Here is a 17873-nt window from a genome sequence, read left to right as displayed (position 1 = left end):
TTTCAAATCAGTCTTTGAAAGCTTGTAAGTATCATCATATGTTTGTGATATGGAAAGGAGGAATCAGTTTCCTGTACTTAGAATAAATGCTGATGGGTGAAACTAGAGGCCTCTAAGGCCATTTTGTTGTTTTTTTTAACCTTTTATAGGTCTTATTGTCTGTGTGTGTGTGTGTGTGTGTGTGTGTGTGTGTGTGTGTGTGTGTGTGTGTGTGTGTTTCAGACAGGCCTCACGAACTAATACCAATTTGTTTTCTCTTGATGGAAAACAAAAATGTGATTATAACCCTTTTCTTAGAGTACAGCTCTCTCTGTCTCTCTCTCTCTCTCTCTCTCTCTCTCTCTCTCTCTCTCTCTCTCTTCTCTCTTAGTTCCTGTGTTCTTCCTTCTCTCTCTCTCTCTCTGTCGTTCCTGTGTTCTACCTTCTATCTCTCTCTCTCTCTCTCTCTCTCTCTCTCTCTCTAGTTCCAGTGTTCTCCCTTCTATCTCTCTCTCTTTCTCTCTCTGGTTCCAGTGTTCTCCCTTCTATCTCTCTCTCTCCCCCCCCTTCCTACAAGGAGGGAGCGGGAAAGAGAAGAGATGGGGGGTGGGGGGAGAAGGTGATACGAGCGACAGCCGAAAGTCTCGCGTGACCTCCTCGTGATTGTGGGTGATGCATGCCCCTCACGTACGCCCGCTATAGCCACACCCCACCTGTGACGCCCTTCGGCTGCGTCCGTCAGTGGCAAGCTTTGTTTCGCCGTATCCTTCGGGCTTGGAAACTAAAGCCTTGATTAGCCTTTGCCGGACGGGGGATTCTGTCCAATCAATATGAAGCCACTGCGTAATCTCTGTATGTATGTATGCACGTGTATATTATATATATACATATACATATATATATATATATATATATATATATATATATATATATATATATATATATATATATATATATATATATATATATATATATATATGCGTGGTTATGTCTGTACTGTACATTCGTTTACTGACCCACAAGGATTAGATACTTTCCAAGTATTGAAGGATACCATCCTTTTCTCAGAATTCCTACTTGGCCCATATCCACACGCCTCTCCTCCTCCCCTTTTCAGGTAATGTACCGGAAATTCAACCAAAAATTGAATTCTTACATTTCACAAGAGCAAAAAAAAAAAGATAGAAAAAAACAAACAAAACGAAAAAAAAAAGAAAGACCATGGTTTATCAGGGTATAAATTTTACTGTTCGCCCGACTGAAAAAATCCATGGCTTCGATGCTGAGAACCACAGCCCAATGTACACCTGTGACCCTCAATGGATAACACCTCTTTCCTTAGGCCCCCTACCTCCTACCCCCATCCCCTCCTCCCCATACCTATCCCTAACCTTCACCCAACCATCCCATCACCCCCTCCTGCACCCTACCTGTGACCCTCAATGCATAACACCTCTTTCTTTAGCCCACCCCTAAACCCCCTGGCCTTCTCTCCACCTATTCCTAACCCCCTAACCCTCTCCTACACCCAACCTATCTATCCCGCCTCCCCCCGACCACGACACCCACCCCCCTCCCTCTTCAAGCAAATATTAGGGGTCCTGACAGTAAACATTTCAGTAGGGACTGCCCTGCAGAAGGGACATCCCATCGGGATGACAAACACGGAGGAAGAAAAGAGAGGACCTCATGGAGGGAGGGGAGAAGGAAGGAGGGAGGGAGGGAGAAAGGGGGTGTCAAAGATCTGAAATGAAATTAAATAAACAAAACAGAAACAAAAGGAAAAGAAATGTTTCTCGGTAGAGAATTATTTAGCTACAAAAATACCACAAAATAACATTTTAAAAAGGGGAATATATTCTGTAGAGAATTATTTAGTTAGAAATTACTACAAAATAATTTCATAAAGTGACTATCAGTCAAGATCGAAGGAGTCATTAACCAAAGCGCCCTAGTAAAACTTACCTTATACTTGCGATTACCAAAGAGGGTATGAAAGATGTTAAATGAGGGGTCTGGAGGGAGTGAAAGAGTAAAGGAAGAGAGGAATGGAATGGGAAGGTGGAAGGAGGGGGGTAAGAGTAGAAGGAGCGGGGGGGGGGTAGGGCGAGAAGTAAAGGCGAACTCTTTTTGTTGGCCAAGCCATTCACATTTCTCACTTCTCCTGCCACGTCACATAAATCTACAACACGATTTGAACATGTCACAGTCGAACGTCAAACCAGTGTATGTTTACACACTAGGAAAAAAAATAAAAAAATACGGGAAAAATGTGAATTTTCTCTCTTCTCTTCAGGTATATGAAATCGAAAGAAAAGGTTTGCAAAGGTAACAGCATTCTGAAAGCAAGGAAATTTTGCTTGAATAACAATAGTAGGACGAGGACCCAAACTTTCAGGGAAATATGTAAAAAAAAAAAGGTAAATTTTCTGTAAAATGGGGAAAAGTGTCAAATAGAAGATAAAGGGTTATGTAAACATAAACAGAAAAAAATGGCGGCTTCTCACATTCACTATTCAGAGCAACAGTATATACAAACCCAAGAAAACTTTGCGAATCAAATCCGACACTGACGTCTTTGACAAAGCGGTCAACAGATCACGCATTGCTTTGCTTCATTTTTTTTTTTTTTTTCAAGCGAAATAAGTAATTTCCCGCTGGAGACACGCGGATAAATAATGACGCCTCTTAGCTACGACAAATATTTATTAAGATTAAAAGGTCCTTAATGAAGCCTAATTCTTTGTAAGCCGTCTGACTTCGCCCGAGTCATATTTCGCTCTGGTCTTTCCTCCTTTGCACGCTTTCCTCTTTTGTATAAACGGAAGTAATCGGGTCGTAAAACATCTTTAACAAAAGCCTTGATTAACACAACAACGCCACTTTTTCTTTGTAATATCGAACACACACACACGCATATATATATATATATATATATACTATATATGTGTGTGTGTATGTGTTTGTGCGTGTGTGTACCAAAAATGAAATACGATTTCATGCTCCCACAGTAGATATCCAAGAGTGAAAATAATCATTTTTATAATCATATTCATATAATGATAGTTCTCTTTAACTTTGAAACAGAAACTTACATGAAAATCTTTGACGTAAATGTTCACAAACACTGACATTTAATTTTCAAATACGCAACCTTTGCCGGGCTTCAAAATTCAATGATAATTATCTGCAAAATATTTGAAAAAAGAAACATTCTTATAAACTTCAAACATTCTAAAAACCTGCTTGTTATTAAAGACACTTTTAACAACACTAGTATTAACACCATAAAAAAAACTACATCGTTACTTTTAAAGTGTTCTGTAAAAGAAAACTATTACAGAGATGGCTATTTGTCTGTCCGTCCGCAGTTTTTCTGTCCGCCCTCAGACCTTAAAAACTACTGAGGCTAGAGGGCTGCATATCATTATGTTGATCATCCACCCTCCAATCATCAAACATACCAAATTGCAGCCCTCTAACCTCAATAGTTTTCATTTTATTTAAGGTTAAAGTTAACCATAATCGTGCTTCTGGCAACGATACAGGACGGGCCACCACCGGGCCGTGGTTAAAGTTTCATGGGCCGCAGCTCATACAGCATTATACCGAGACCACCGAAAGGTCGATCTATTTTCGGTGGCCTTTATTATACGATGTACAGAAAACTCGAATGCTCCGAAGAAACTTCGGCGCATTTTTTCTTGCTTATTTTTGTTACTTGTAAGCATACGGTATGCTTTAATCATGCAGCCTCCATAACAATGCTTGCTGACACATCGCACCATAAACGTCTTTGTATACATTCTCATTTTCCGAAAACTAATTATCATGCGTACGCGCATGCGCAACAAATAAATACTATATAAAATGATAGCCTTGAGATGACCAACGATTACACGAAATTCTTTTTCGACAGATCGCCATTTAGGCTACATGCCATCACATCACCCGAATCACGAAGGCGCCTCCTAAGGGCGTTGTCGGGAGGACGAGGAGGGACGGTTAGGAGAGAGAGAGAGAGAGAGAGAGAGAGAGAGAGAGAGAGAGAATAATACGTCTAATCAAGGAGGCCTGCAAGTTGATTCTGATCTGGAGAGAGAGAGAGAGAGAGAGAGAGAGAGAGAGAGAGCGAGAGAGTCTTAAAAAGGGAATAATATGTCTAACCGAGGAGGCCTGCAGGATGATTCCAGAGAGAGAGAGAGAGAGAGAGAGAGAGAGAGAGAGAGAGAGAGAGAGAGAGAGGGGGATGAAAACAGAAGAAAGGGAAGAAGAAATCTCACTCTTTCTCTCTCTCGAATACGAGTCCTAATGAAACCAAATGGTGTGATCAATATTCCTAATACAGAGCCATAGCCATCCATTTAAGCAGCCTGATTCTGAGTAATAGGCGTCATTGGGGCCCGACAGGTCTAAGAATCAGGGTAATCAGTCTGGAGGGACCCTTGGGCTGCTCTCTCTCTCTCTCTCTCTCTCTCTCTCTCTCTCTCTCTCTCTCTCTAGTTTTTGCCGACAAAAAACCCTTTCGGGCCAGTTGCCCCCGACATGAAATACCGCCGACAGAAACACCGGGACTATATACCTATGAGGTGGGGAGCCCTTTATTCCTCCTCCTCCTCCTCCTCCTCCATGAAATACCGCCGCCACAAATACCAGGACTATATACCTGTATGGAGGAGAGCCCTCTTTTCCTACCTCTATATTCCTCCTCCTCCTCCTCCTCCTCCTCCTCCTCCTCCTCCTCCTCCTCCTCCTCCTCCTCCTCCTCCTCCTCCTCCTCCTCCACTGCTATATGAAACTCACGTCCTCTCTTTTCAGAGTTGGTGAACGCCGAGCTTAAGATTAAGGCACAGCCATCTACGGCAGGTTATGGCATTCAAAGAAGTCAGCACAATTATCTAAAGAGCATAAAAGTTTATTAAACAAAAATATACATAAAAAAAAACTGATGGGCATCTCACAACTTTGGCGGATCGAGTAATGACATACTCATGAGATTTTATTATAAGAATTTTGCAGTGGTAGAGCAGAAGTTCACTGCGTCCCTGATATTTAATATGATTAAGGGTTTGACAATTACCACTATTTTGAAAATGAAAATGAAAATCTGGCCCCTTCTCTCTCTCTCTCTCTCTCTCTCTCTCTCTCTCTCTCTCTCTCTCTCTCTCTCTCTCTCACTTTGTAAACCTTCTTTCATTCTTATCTGATAGACACATCCCCAGGAACAGCAACAAAAGCCGCGTATGCTTGTATACACACACCTATATATATATATTATAGAGTAAGGTATTGCATTTCAGTTCAGTGTCCCCTGTGGGCTTGTCCCAAATGAATAGGGTTCATCTTCTGAATAATAATAATAATAATAATAATAATAATAATAATAATAATAATAATAATAATAATAATACACGTAAGAGAGACCCCCCAAAAAAACTCCATCGACCTAACCAATAAAAACCTCTTGCAAACTCTCCCGGTGGCAGATCACAACATTAATTCAACACTTGGGATGAAGACGAGAGGAAAAAAAAATCAAGCGTCTTTCTGTATTACCTTCTGTTTACTTCTTTCTATTATCTTCTATTTACTTGTGGCGGTATTTGCTCGCGCTCTTGAGTGTGGTGAGGCATGAACTCTATCTACTTGTGTGTGTGTGTGTGTGTGTAAGTCTGTATTTGCACACGTAAGACAGACAAGCAGAGAGCTTGTGTGTGAACATACTGTGGACGTCAGATGCTGGGGACACGTGTTGTATTATTTTAATTAACGGTATACATAGTATTTCACAAAAGATTAGGACGCTTAAGAAGAATATTTTAGAGTTCCAAAGAAAAATACAGTTCCTTGATAGAGAGAGAGAGAGAGAGAGAGAGAGAGAGAGAGAGAGAGAGAGAGAGAGAGAGAGAGAGAGAGAGAGTAATGATTACAGAATAATTCAGCTTCTTTAGAGAGAGAGAGAGAGAGAGAGAGAGAGAGAGAGAGAGAGAGAGAGAGAGAGAGATAACAGAAAAATTCAGTTTCTTTAGAGAGAGAGAGAGAGAGAGAGAGAGATAGTAATGATTACAGAAAAATTTAGTTTCTTTAGAAAGAGAGAGAGTGATGATTACAGAAAAATTCAGTTTCTTTAGAGAGAGAGAGAGAGAGAGAGAGAGAGAGAGAGAGAGAGAGAGAGAGAGAGAGAGAGAGAGAGAGAGAGAGAGGCAAGGGAGGTCGCCATGCACAACGAAGCGTCCTGGAAGAGAGAAACAGAGCGAGAGCGAGAGAGAGAGAAAGAGAGAAAAAGGGGAGGTAATAAGGCTCGTTTTTCCAAGCTGAGAAATAACGACTATTTGTCCGTTTCACGTGTAATGGTGTCAGTTTATCATTCTCATTGCCAGTCGTCACCCGTACCCACGCCGATGCGCATGCGCCCGTTCACACACACACACACACACACACACACACACGTACAACGAGAGAGAGAAAGAAACTATATTTTTTCTTAAGGAAAAATATAATTTCATGAGAGAGAGAGAGAGAGAGAGAGAGAGAGAGAGAGAGAGAGAGAGAGAGAGAGAGAGAGAGAGAGAGAGAGAGAGAGAGAGAGAGAGAGGATTTTACAAACCTAATTTCTCCTACTTCTTTAGAAGTACCATCCAGAAGCACGTGTGTGTGTGCCTTGTGGTCAGAAGCTGATAATATATATATATATATATATATATATATATATATATATATATATATATATATATATATATATATATATATATATATATATATATATATATATATATATATATATATATATATAACAAGCGACCTAAGGACGCTATGTATATTTCTATATGAATCAGCCAGATTTACTAAGAAGAAAAAATGCAAATCACATTATAAGGCCTCAACATGACGTAACAAAAACACAAAATGGCAAAATACTTATCAAGCGTAATAAAAATGAAGCGAATCATGTAGTTCATTTCAATCTCGTTTCAAGAGTAAACAAGTAAAAAATGCCCCGAAGTTTTTCGCCGCAATCGAGTTTTCTGTAAAGCCGCTACAGCGTATAATCAAGGCCACCGAAATTAGATCTATCTTTCGGTAGTCTCGTTATAATGCTGTAAAAGCCGCGGCCCATGCCCGGTGGTAGCCTGTTCTATAGCGCTGCCAGAAGCACGATTATAGCTAACTTTAACTTTAAATAAAATAAAAAAAACTAGAGAGGCTAAAGTGCTGCAATTTGGTAAGTTTGATGACTGGAGGGTGGATGATCAGCATACCAATTTGCAGCCCTCTAGCCTCAGTAGTTTTTAAGAGCGCAAAAAGTGCGGACGGAAAGACAAAGCCGGCACAATAGTTCTCTTTTCAGAACACAAAAACTCAACTAAATAAAAACATTCCTACGTAAACTTAAGTATTAAACCTGACGTAACGAAATCCTTCGACCTGCGTTGAGAGTCCTTCCTGGCCCCTTTCTCCTACTGGAGAGTATCCTAAGGTGGCATCATAAATTAAGTAAAGAGGAACTGTAGGGAAAAATTGTACAAATTTACAAGAATTTCAGCACCCCTCCATGATTCGTCTATCTATCTATACCAATCTATCTAATCCTATATATATATATATTATATATTATATATATATATATATATATATATATATATATATATATATATATATATATATATATATATATATATATATATATATACATACACTCCAACACTCCATAGCGTCGATAATTAGAACTTCGTTTCCAGTAAACTGTACGTCTACTCAAAAATTTCACCCCGGCAATAATAATGATTTGACATCTAAGCACTTCCAAACACATTCATGCAAAGATACACACCAGCTATAATTTTAAACTTTTATCTGATTACGTGAATATCACAGCACGAAGCTAATTCCATACGAATACAACTATTTCTGAATGGGCTGGGGCATTGCCCCAGCCAATGCCCCAGCCCATTCAGAAAAAAAGGCCAGAAGCCATATCTTAAAAACTAACCATAGAATTTTCTTGAAAATAATCTCATTGTGTTTTACTTTAGAAGTACTGATCTGATCTGATCTAATCTAACCTAACTTAACCTAACCAACCTAACCTAACCTAGGAGTATGGAGGAAAAAAAAACCGGGGCTGGTGCAATATTAGCTTACATCTAAGAAATATGCGGGCGGGGTACTGGCCACGAAGACAGAAGTCATAAGTAAAAGGATTTTTTTTATTATGCCAAAAGTCATAAACTGTAAGATAGGGGGAAAAGATGAATGAGTGAACAATGTCATATCCCCTTCAGCCGACCATGCGGTCTTGAAGAAAACAGAAGTCATTCATCGGCAGATGAAATGACTTGCAGCTAAACAAAGAAAAAGTTCGCGTGGTGTATAACTAAAATTATAACATAAAAGCGGGCGTTATGCATTAAAATTAACGTTACGTAGAATATAAATAACGAATTATAAATAATCTAGGAATTTATTTTAAAAATAATGCATTTGTTTTCTCTCTCTCTCTCTCTCTCTCTCTCTCATATATATATATATATATATATATATATATATATATATATATATATATATATATATATAAAATGTGAATATAAATTATATATATATATATATATATATATATATATATATATATATATATATATATATATATATATATATATATATATATATATATATATCAGGTAATAGTAGAACTTCTTTTCAGTCAGTCCAAACTAAAATTTTATCTGAAGAATTTTAAATTTTCCGGTTTAATAAAAGAAAAATCCAGACGATAAACCCGCCTTCAGTTAAAACAAGAAATTTCCCAACCTTCACAATATCCTGTACCTTTTCCCGCAGCATCTCTCTCTCTCTCTCTCTCTCTCTCTCTCTCTCTCTCTCTCTCTCTCTTACTCTTTTTCCTTGAGCAAGCATCATCCAAGTGCCGGAGAGTCAAGAGTGATGGCTGGCTGACCCGATATGGAAAACACAGACACACACACACACACACACACACGCACACACCCATCCTCGAATGCCTAATGCGTGAAAAATTACGTTTACATCGACTGCCTCAATGGTCTGAGGAGAGCGGAGGATACGAGTATCATTTGTGACCATCCAGGAGCCCTCACCGACTTACTTTTTACTGTCATCTGCATTGAGCCTGTATCGGGAAAAGGGGCAGGGACGCATCCGGCCCCGCAGAAAAGGCCTTGCCCCAGAAAGAGGAGGAGGAGGAGGAGAAAGGGGAGAACCCAAAAAAGACCCGAAGACCCAAAAATATCCTTCCTCGAACATCCTTCCAGGCCGGATATAACAGACTCCGCGATACCAGGAGTTCTTAGGGGATAAATTACTCTGGGTTTCCAATAGGCGTTTCGACTGGTTTAGGCAGAGAAAGGGCAGCGATAGAATAGAATAGAATATAGAATAGAATAGAACACTGAATTTAGGCCAAAGGGCCAAGCGCTGGAACCTATGAGGACATTCAGCGCTGAAAAATAAGAGAAGGGCAGCGATATCATAGATGAAATAGACACACATTATATATATATATATATATATATATATATATATATATATATATATATATATATATATATATATATATATATATATATATATATATATATATATATATATATATATATATATATATATATATATATATGTGTGTGTGTGTGTGTGTGTGTGTGTATGTGTGTATATATTTTATTTTTGCTTTAACAAACGCGAATCAATGCCGTCTCGAGGTAAAAGTGCTCCTCATCTTGAATGGTAGGCATCACTAGATAGTAATGGCGAATTTGCATGACGTCTTCAGAGTTTAAAAAAACAAAAATGTTGAAAACAAACTATGTAGTTGATTCTGATGTAAGATTTGTTTGCTTCTTCTTTTGTCAGCGCTAGAGACAAACCTTCAAACCTAGAAGTTGGAAAAGCAGTGCAATTGCTCGTCCACACACTCCCTTACTTCAAATCGTCGCCCAATCCGAGAAGAGATAAAATTGCAGCTGTAAAAACAACTCCAGTTTTTAAAATGTCATTGGAACAAGACGGACACTGTCACATTAAGACAACAGACGTTAGGGGAACTTCGTGTACTTTCGATCAATAGGATTACACAGCCAATGTGACGGAAATATGAGAGATAGAGCGAGAGGAAACCATGATTTGTGGGTATCTGGTAATAAAAGTGGAGATCACGGGGTTGCTAATAGTCGATAGAACGGAAGTGGAAATGGATAAGGCTGTCCGTCGGGGTTCTGGAACTGCTGAAAGGCTGGAGTAGGAAGAGAGGCGTAAGAGAAGAGAGGCTAAGGAGTGGGTAGAAGGATAGAATGCTAACATGGGAAGACGAAAATGTAAAAACAAAATACTTTCTGGTAAAAAGGCTGTCGGGGTTCTGGAACTGCTGAAAGGCTGGAGTAGGAACTGAGGCGTAAGAGAAGAGAGGCTAAAGAATGGGTAGATAGGTAAAAATGCCAATATGGAAAGACAATAAAATTAAAAACGAAAGTACCTACGGGGAAAAAAGGCGTACATGATGCAATACAGGACGGGTACTTGGAACAAGACTGACTCGAAATACCGATTTCAAGGACTTGTTTTTATTTTTAGAGGGAGCGAAAGAAAACGAGATGAATGGACCGGAGAAGGAAAAGAATGGCGTGGACACACGAAGAGGGAGAAAGGAAAGGGGGGGGGATGTGACAGACACTTTGAAGGGCTTAAACGCTGATCATAAAGGCCACTGACAGAAATGATAGTTATGGAAGCAATAGTTACAGATACAACCTTTCTTTCTTTCTTTCTTCTTTCGTCTGTCACACAACGAGATCTCGCCAACTGCATTTGAAAGCCGTCACAAAGGCCCACCCACCCGCCGCTTCTTTGCGGTGCCGCTGGACGAAGCCAGCGAGTTCCTGCTGCTACTGCTGTTGCAGCCCTTCGCGCTGTGCAACAATTTCCACAGACGGGGTTAACGCCGACACTCTCTTCTTTCCGAAATAATATGTATAAATTCAGCGCGGCTTTGTCTTCCAACGCCACCTCCCTTCCTCACTCCCACCTCCCCCTTATCCTCCTCCTCCTCCTCCTCCTCCTCCTCCACACAGTATCTCTCATATCTCTCAAAAGGCTCTATTCAGGAAGAGAGAGAGAGAGAGAGAGAGAGAGAGAGAGAGAGAGAGAGAGAGAGAGAGAGAGAGAATCTCTCAGGCTCAAGTCAGAAAGAGAGAGAGAGAGAGAGAGAGAGAGAGAGAGAGAGAGAGAGAGAGAGAGAGAGAAAGGGTTCGGTCGAAGTTTCCCGGTTTTCGAAATAACTCGCGCGCAATTTTTCGCGCCAAATCCCGCCCGTAGGTCGGGGCGTTGCCGCGGGTATCACAGGCCTCTTCCGAAGTAATCCCTCCCATAGAAGTAACGGCCGGTGAAATGTCGCCAATAATAAATCCCGCCTACGCAACAAAACCGCCAAAAACGAGCACCCCAAAGCAGCAGCAGATGCAGTATCAAGCAGAAGCAGCAGCAGCAGCAGCAGAAGCAGTAACAGCAACCCAACCCAGCCCAACGGGCTTCCTCCTCCTCCTCCTCCTCCTCATCCTTCTCCTGCTGGTGCAGGAGACCAAAAGAGGGGAAAACGAGACGAAACAAAAGGGGAAAAGAAAGAGAAAAAAAGAAAGAAAAAAAAGAGGCAGCCCCTGGAAACGGACGGGGGTCCAGAGGGTGAAATGTGGGTGAAATATTCGGCCATCCGTCCGTGTCGGCCTGAAGTGTGAATCGTAAAAACCTCCATAAATATTTGGGAACGCCCCTCCATCGCGCCATCACCAGAATAATGGAGGAAAAATAACACCTGGGGAAGCGTGATGTTATAATGGTGATATATAGAGCAGCCTAGAGCCACTGTCACACCCTCAATATAACCAAACTTACGCACCAAATGCTCCTGCTGCAAAAGGAATAGACGGGAGGGGTGGGTTGGGGGAGGGGGAGGGGGGGAGAAAGAGTGGCTCAGTGGATGGAAAGATGGATGGATGGAGGTAGCAGACAATGGATAGATGGATGGGTGGATAGACAGATGGACGGAGGTATCAGAATGAATGGATAAACGGATAGAGAGATGGATGGAGGTAGCAGACTCAATGGATAGGCGGATAGACAGATGGATAGAGGTAACAGACTCAATGGATAGACGGATAGAGATGGATGGAGGCATGAAACTGAAAGGACAGACGGATAGAGAGATGGATGGAAGTAGCAGACTCAATGGATAGGCGGATAGACAGGTGGATAAAGGTAACAGACTCAATGGATAGACGGATAGAGATGGATGGAGATATGAAACTGAAAGGACAGACGGATAGAGAGATGGATCGAGGTAGCAGATTCAAAAGATAGAAAGATATACGAATATTTGGAGGTAGCAGGTTCAATGGATAGACAGATAGATGGACGGATAGCTGGATATAGCAGGGTAAATGTATAGCACCGAGCGTGAAGCACAGTTGTGATTAGTTAGATAGAAGGCTGGATGCTATCAAGAGATGTGGCAGCGGAAGTCTGTTGCTTTTCTCCGCTCGCTTTTCAACTGTGACGGTGATGAACTGTTCCTCGGCGCAAAAGAAAGAAAGAAACAAAAAAACTGCCGGCAGGGCAAAAGGAATTCTACTGACATAACCCCGCCCCTCCAACCCCTACAGAACTTCACTTCAATCTCCCATACAACTCTACTTCAGTTCCTTAGATTTTATACATAAATTAGCTACATTTTTTTTACTTTAAACTTGCAACAACAACAACAACAACAACAACAGCAACAATAATAATAATAATAATAATAAAAATAATAATAATAATAATAATAATAATAATAATAATCTATATAAACATACTCCACCAAAGAACTCTAGATTTTATACATACTGAGATACACATTTTTACATTAAACTTTAAATAATAATAATAATAATAATAATAATAATAATAATAATAATAATAATAATAATAATAATAATAAACAGGCAGTCGCTTCAAGCTTAACAAGAACACACTCACGAGTCCACAAAACACGTAAAAAAAAAACCTCGTAACTCTATTAGAAGACAAGCAAAAAAAAACGAAAAAAAAACAGGCCGTGCAGAGATTTCCCTTTTTCGGGCTCCACGAGAGAGATCCCAGCCACCACCAGACTCACTCTCTACAGCGCGATGATGATTAAACGCTTCTTTTTTATGGGGGACAGTCACCGTTGCAGCCTTTGCAAATCGCAAAGGGCTTTACTTGCGGACCGGCCATAACTCAGGAATGGCCGGGGGGCTGCTGGAAATGAACACACGGCTGCACGTGCATGTTGCGCGGCGAGAGAAAAGGAAGAAAGAAATGAGGGTTTAAAAAATACAAAGGAAGAGACTAAATTCGTCGTTGCGATGATTGTTATTATTTACGGAAATAACAAAATGATGTTTGTTGACACGAGAGAGAGAGAGAGAGAGAGAGAGAGAGAGAGAGAGAGAGAGAGAGAGAGAGAGACTAATGTCACCTTTGTGGCGACTGTTGACGAAAAATAACAAAATGCTGCTGACACGACGAGAGAGAGAGAGAGAGAGAGAGAGAGAGAGAGAGAGAGAGAGAGAGAGAGAGAGAGAGAGATAATTAGCTAGCGTTATCTGGTATTATGGAGAGAGAACTGCATTATTTAGGGTTACCTGCCATTACAGAAAGAGAGAAAGAGAGAGAGAGAGAGAGAGAGAGAGAGAGAGAGAGAGAGAGAGAGAGAGAGAGAGAGATGACTGTTGACAAGAGAGAGGGCGAGATGTATAAATAAACGGGGATAAGGTTAAATAAAAAATACTGTAATTGAGAGAGAGAGAGAGAGAGAGAGAGAGAGAGAGAGAGAGAGAGAGAGAGAGAGAGAGAGAGAGAGACGCTCCATGACTTAATCAATGATTTATCCGCCAGTTTCAACACCGCATAATCATGAATTTGCCATGGTGATGAGAAATGTAATTGTGGCAGAAATATCCAACCGTAATATATATAAAAAAAAAGGGGTTGCCATATCGGTTACACCTGAGGGATAAATTCTCTATTAAAACGACTGTAGAGAGATCAAAAGAAAGAATAAGTATCTATGAAAATGCGAATGGATGGATTAATGAAAAGGTTAGTAAAAGATGAATCTCACAAATGAAAAGGGTCAGTGCACTGAAAAACATTTGGTTCTACCTATATATAATAATTTATTGAATTATATCGGTTACATCTGAGGCATAAATTCTCTATTAAAGCGCCGGTAGAAAGAAAGTAAATAAAGATATCTTTAAAAGATATCTTTAAAAGTACGAATGGATGAATTAATGAAAATGCTAGTCAAACCTCAACTTCACAAATACATTGTAAATACTACATTAAGTTCTTCCTGTATAAATGAACTTTTTGAATTTCTTGTTTTTATATACATACATACATACATACATACATACATATATATATATATATATATATATATATATATATATATATATATATATATATATATATATATATATATATAAGCAGTATTAATTTTTATTACCAACAGGATATTTCATGATATTCGACATTTTAAAAATAGATATTTCCGCCTTTTTTACTTTAATAACACCCAAGCATTTCAACAGTAAAAACTTCCTATTTCGGAAATCAAGCTCTCGTTGTGAGCAACATAACAGTAAAAAAAAAAACCGAGAGAGAGAGAGAGAGAGAGAGAGAGAGAGAGAGAGAGAGAGAGAGAGAGAGAGAGAGAGAGAGGAAAACACCGCATTATTCAGAGGTTGAAGGAGGAAAAACACAACATAAAACAAATATAAATTACAAAATAAGTACGAAGGCAAACCCGTGTTTTAACAAACCTACATGACCAGTAACTTATACAAAACTATCACACCAAGTGAAATCAAACTTCACTTCAATCAGTTCCTCTGGCAAAAGTTATTATTATTATTATCATTATTATTATTATTATTATTATTATTATTATTATTATTATTATTATTATTATTATTATTATTATTCAGAAGATGAACCCTATTCATATGAAACAAGCCCACAGGGGCCATTGACTCGAAATTCGAGCTTCCAAAGAATACGGTCTTCATTAGGAAGAAGCAATAGGAAGCAAAGGGAAATACAGAAAGAAGATATCCCACTTACCAAAAAAAAATTAAAATAATAATAATAAATATATAAATAGATAAAAAAGTAATAGTATTAGGGTAGTAATGCATTGCATTTTCTCTTAACTTATGAAGTTCCAATTGCACGATATCGTCTGGGAGGCTATTTCACAGTCCATAAACACAAGCACTTACACAAACTGTTTGTGTTCGAGTTTGTGTGTGTGTGTGTGTGTGTGTGTGTGTGTGTGTGTGTGTGTGTGTGTGTGTGTGTTTTGTGTGTGTGCGCGCGCGCGTTTGTGTATTTGAATATGGCCTGATGACAAGAAATATTTTTGTACGTCTTGCAACACTAAAAGTAATACGAAGTAACTAAATGTCTGACCAAGTCCAAGGTCAAAGTTACCGCCAATAAAAACGACTCAAATAAAATGCATTAACATTTTAACCAAGTTACAATAAACTTGTACTTTATGATAAATCTGTACATTACAATAAACCTGTACGTTACAATATATCTGTAAGTTACAATAAATCTGTATGTTACAATAAATCTTTACGTTACAGTAAATCTATAAATTACAATAAATCTGTAAGTTACAATAAATCTATAGTTACAATAAATCTGTAAGTTACAATCAATCTATAGGTTACAATAAATCTGTACGTTACAATAAATCTATAGGTTACAATAAATTTGTGTTACAATAAATCTGTGAGTTACAATAGATCTGTTTAAGTTACAATAAATCTATAGGTTACAATAAATGTGTAAGTTACAATAGTTCTGTAAGTTACAATAAATCTATAGGTCACAATAAATCTGCGTTACAATAAATCTATAGGTTACAATAAATCTGTTACAATAAATATGTAAATTACAGTAAATCTGCACGTTACAATAAACCTGCAAGCTACAATTAATGTGAAAATTGGACTCAATCCCTTTTGTTCAATTAAAGTCTTGGAAACTCACGTCAAACTTCGACACATGTGTCTCGGCATAACGCACAATTACAGCCGAGCTACAATGGCATATGTGTTCAACACCTGGCATAAGTAAATTACGAATATGTGTCCACGTTTATAACAGTCTTTCCTCCCGACCTCACGGATTCGGTATTTCCTGCAGAGAGACTCCGGCGGGAGTCTTTGGGAGTCTTTCGGAGCCTTCGTAGACCAGTGGTTCTCAGATCTTTAGGTATCGTTACCCCCGCCAGTGGTGTTTGATAGATGACCTTTACCCCTACCCCCTCCCTCTTCAGTTATGTAAAGTTATAATATAAAGGAGAGAAAGATATTGGATGCTTAATTTCTAATGCATTTCAAATGTAAAATATTAATTTTACTTTTACTCAAGTCTTAAGAAATAAAGAATTTAGATTTTTAGACATTATTCCTTTGACAAAAAATTAAAATTAAAACATTGTTCTTTTCATTACAAATTGGAATTAGAGTGCCTCGTTAACCAACCACCCCCACTACCAGAAACGGCTTCATTAACCTCCCCGGATAATTACCCCGGTTTGAGAACCACTGCTGTAGAGGAAAGACTCTCAGGTCTTCCGTCGCACGCAGGTAAACTGATATCAATATATATCTATTTATATACTTGCTTTCTAAACATATTCAACTGCGCTAGGGCAAAGGTAAACAAAAATATTCACGCAAACACACACAGACGCACAGACACGAACGAACACGTGTCCGTGCAACAGCTACCGCGCAAAAGCAACACCTGCGCTACTGCTCAACTTGAAAGTAAGTGTTACTGTTGCTCTAAAACGTATACTAAAAAGTTGAAAGAACTTACTCAAGACCAACTGCAACTTTTCCAGGATGGCATTTCCTTGCATCAGCACGCTGTACCAGTCGCTGTCGCCGCTGATTCGTCGCACCTTGATGCTCATTTTGACATCAGAGTCGCCGAAAAACAGTCGTTTTAAGTCTGGTATACCGCGACTGCGGCGGCGACACTTCACAGGATCACCTCACAATCACAGACGAGTTTCGGTACCTCACAATCACAAATGAGCTTCGGTACCTCACAATCACAAGAAGAAAGTTTCGGTGAAACACTACTACCGCTTTCCGATAACACGAACAACAAAAACGATAACAACATCAACTGCCGAAGAACAACACATGGAACGTTCCGTTCACGTTCTCTGTCTCTCCCTCACTCTTTCTCTCTCTTACTCTGTCTCTGTCTCTCTCTCTGGAACAACCTCCGGAGCGCCGCCAGCGGAGGCCCGTCCTCGACAACAATTTTTCCAGCTAGTAGAAATAAGAGTGTGAGTCAGGGAACGGTGAGGAGGAGAGAGAGAGGGAGGAGAGAGAGAGAGAGAGAACTTTAATCGCCGATGACTGAGGAGAGAGTGTATGAGTGAGTGTGTGTATGTGCGCGCGCGTGTGATGATTGGGAGCGAGTGAGAGAGTGAGAGAGCTAGAGAACTTCGGAGATCGCGCGTATGTGTGCGAGCGAGCGAGCGAGCGAGCGAGTGAAGGTTAGTTCGTGCATGTGTCCGTATATAATATGATCGAGGAGGAGCAGCCCCGTGTATGTGTGTGTGTATGTGTGTACGTGTGTGTATGTGTGTGTGTGGGGCTGGTGGACACGTCGTCGGATGACGGATCACTGGAGGTGTCATCCATCAGTCTTGTCAAGTTCCCTAGATGACTTCCAGCTCCACAACGGCCCTGGGAGGGGATGGAGGGAGGAGGGGGATTGGAGGGAAGGGGGAGAGGGGTGGATTG

The 17873-nt window shown here is 39.8% G+C and overlaps 1 protein-coding gene across 1 annotated transcript in view; it reads right to left on the bottom strand.

Annotated features, from left to right (window-relative positions):
• The window catches only part of LOC136829501 (protein tiptop-like), a 217960-nt gene extending 200344 nt beyond the window's left edge, over nt 1–17616 (bottom strand). The window contains exon 1 of the mRNA XM_067088284.1: nt 16930–17616. Within this exon, the coding sequence (XP_066944385.1) occupies nt 16930–17026 (97 nt within the window). The 5' untranslated portion in view covers nt 17027–17616. The remainder of the gene's footprint in view (nt 1–16929) is intronic.
• Nucleotides 17617–17873: the final 257 nt, after the last annotated feature.

Source organism: Macrobrachium rosenbergii, chromosome 44 (genome assembly GCF_040412425.1).
Source record: "Macrobrachium rosenbergii isolate ZJJX-2024 chromosome 44, ASM4041242v1, whole genome shotgun sequence".
NCBI classification, from domain to species: domain Eukaryota; kingdom Metazoa; phylum Arthropoda; class Malacostraca; order Decapoda; family Palaemonidae; genus Macrobrachium; species Macrobrachium rosenbergii.
The sequence above is the reverse complement of the archived record's forward strand: the minus strand, read 5'-3'. Positions and strand labels throughout refer to the sequence as shown.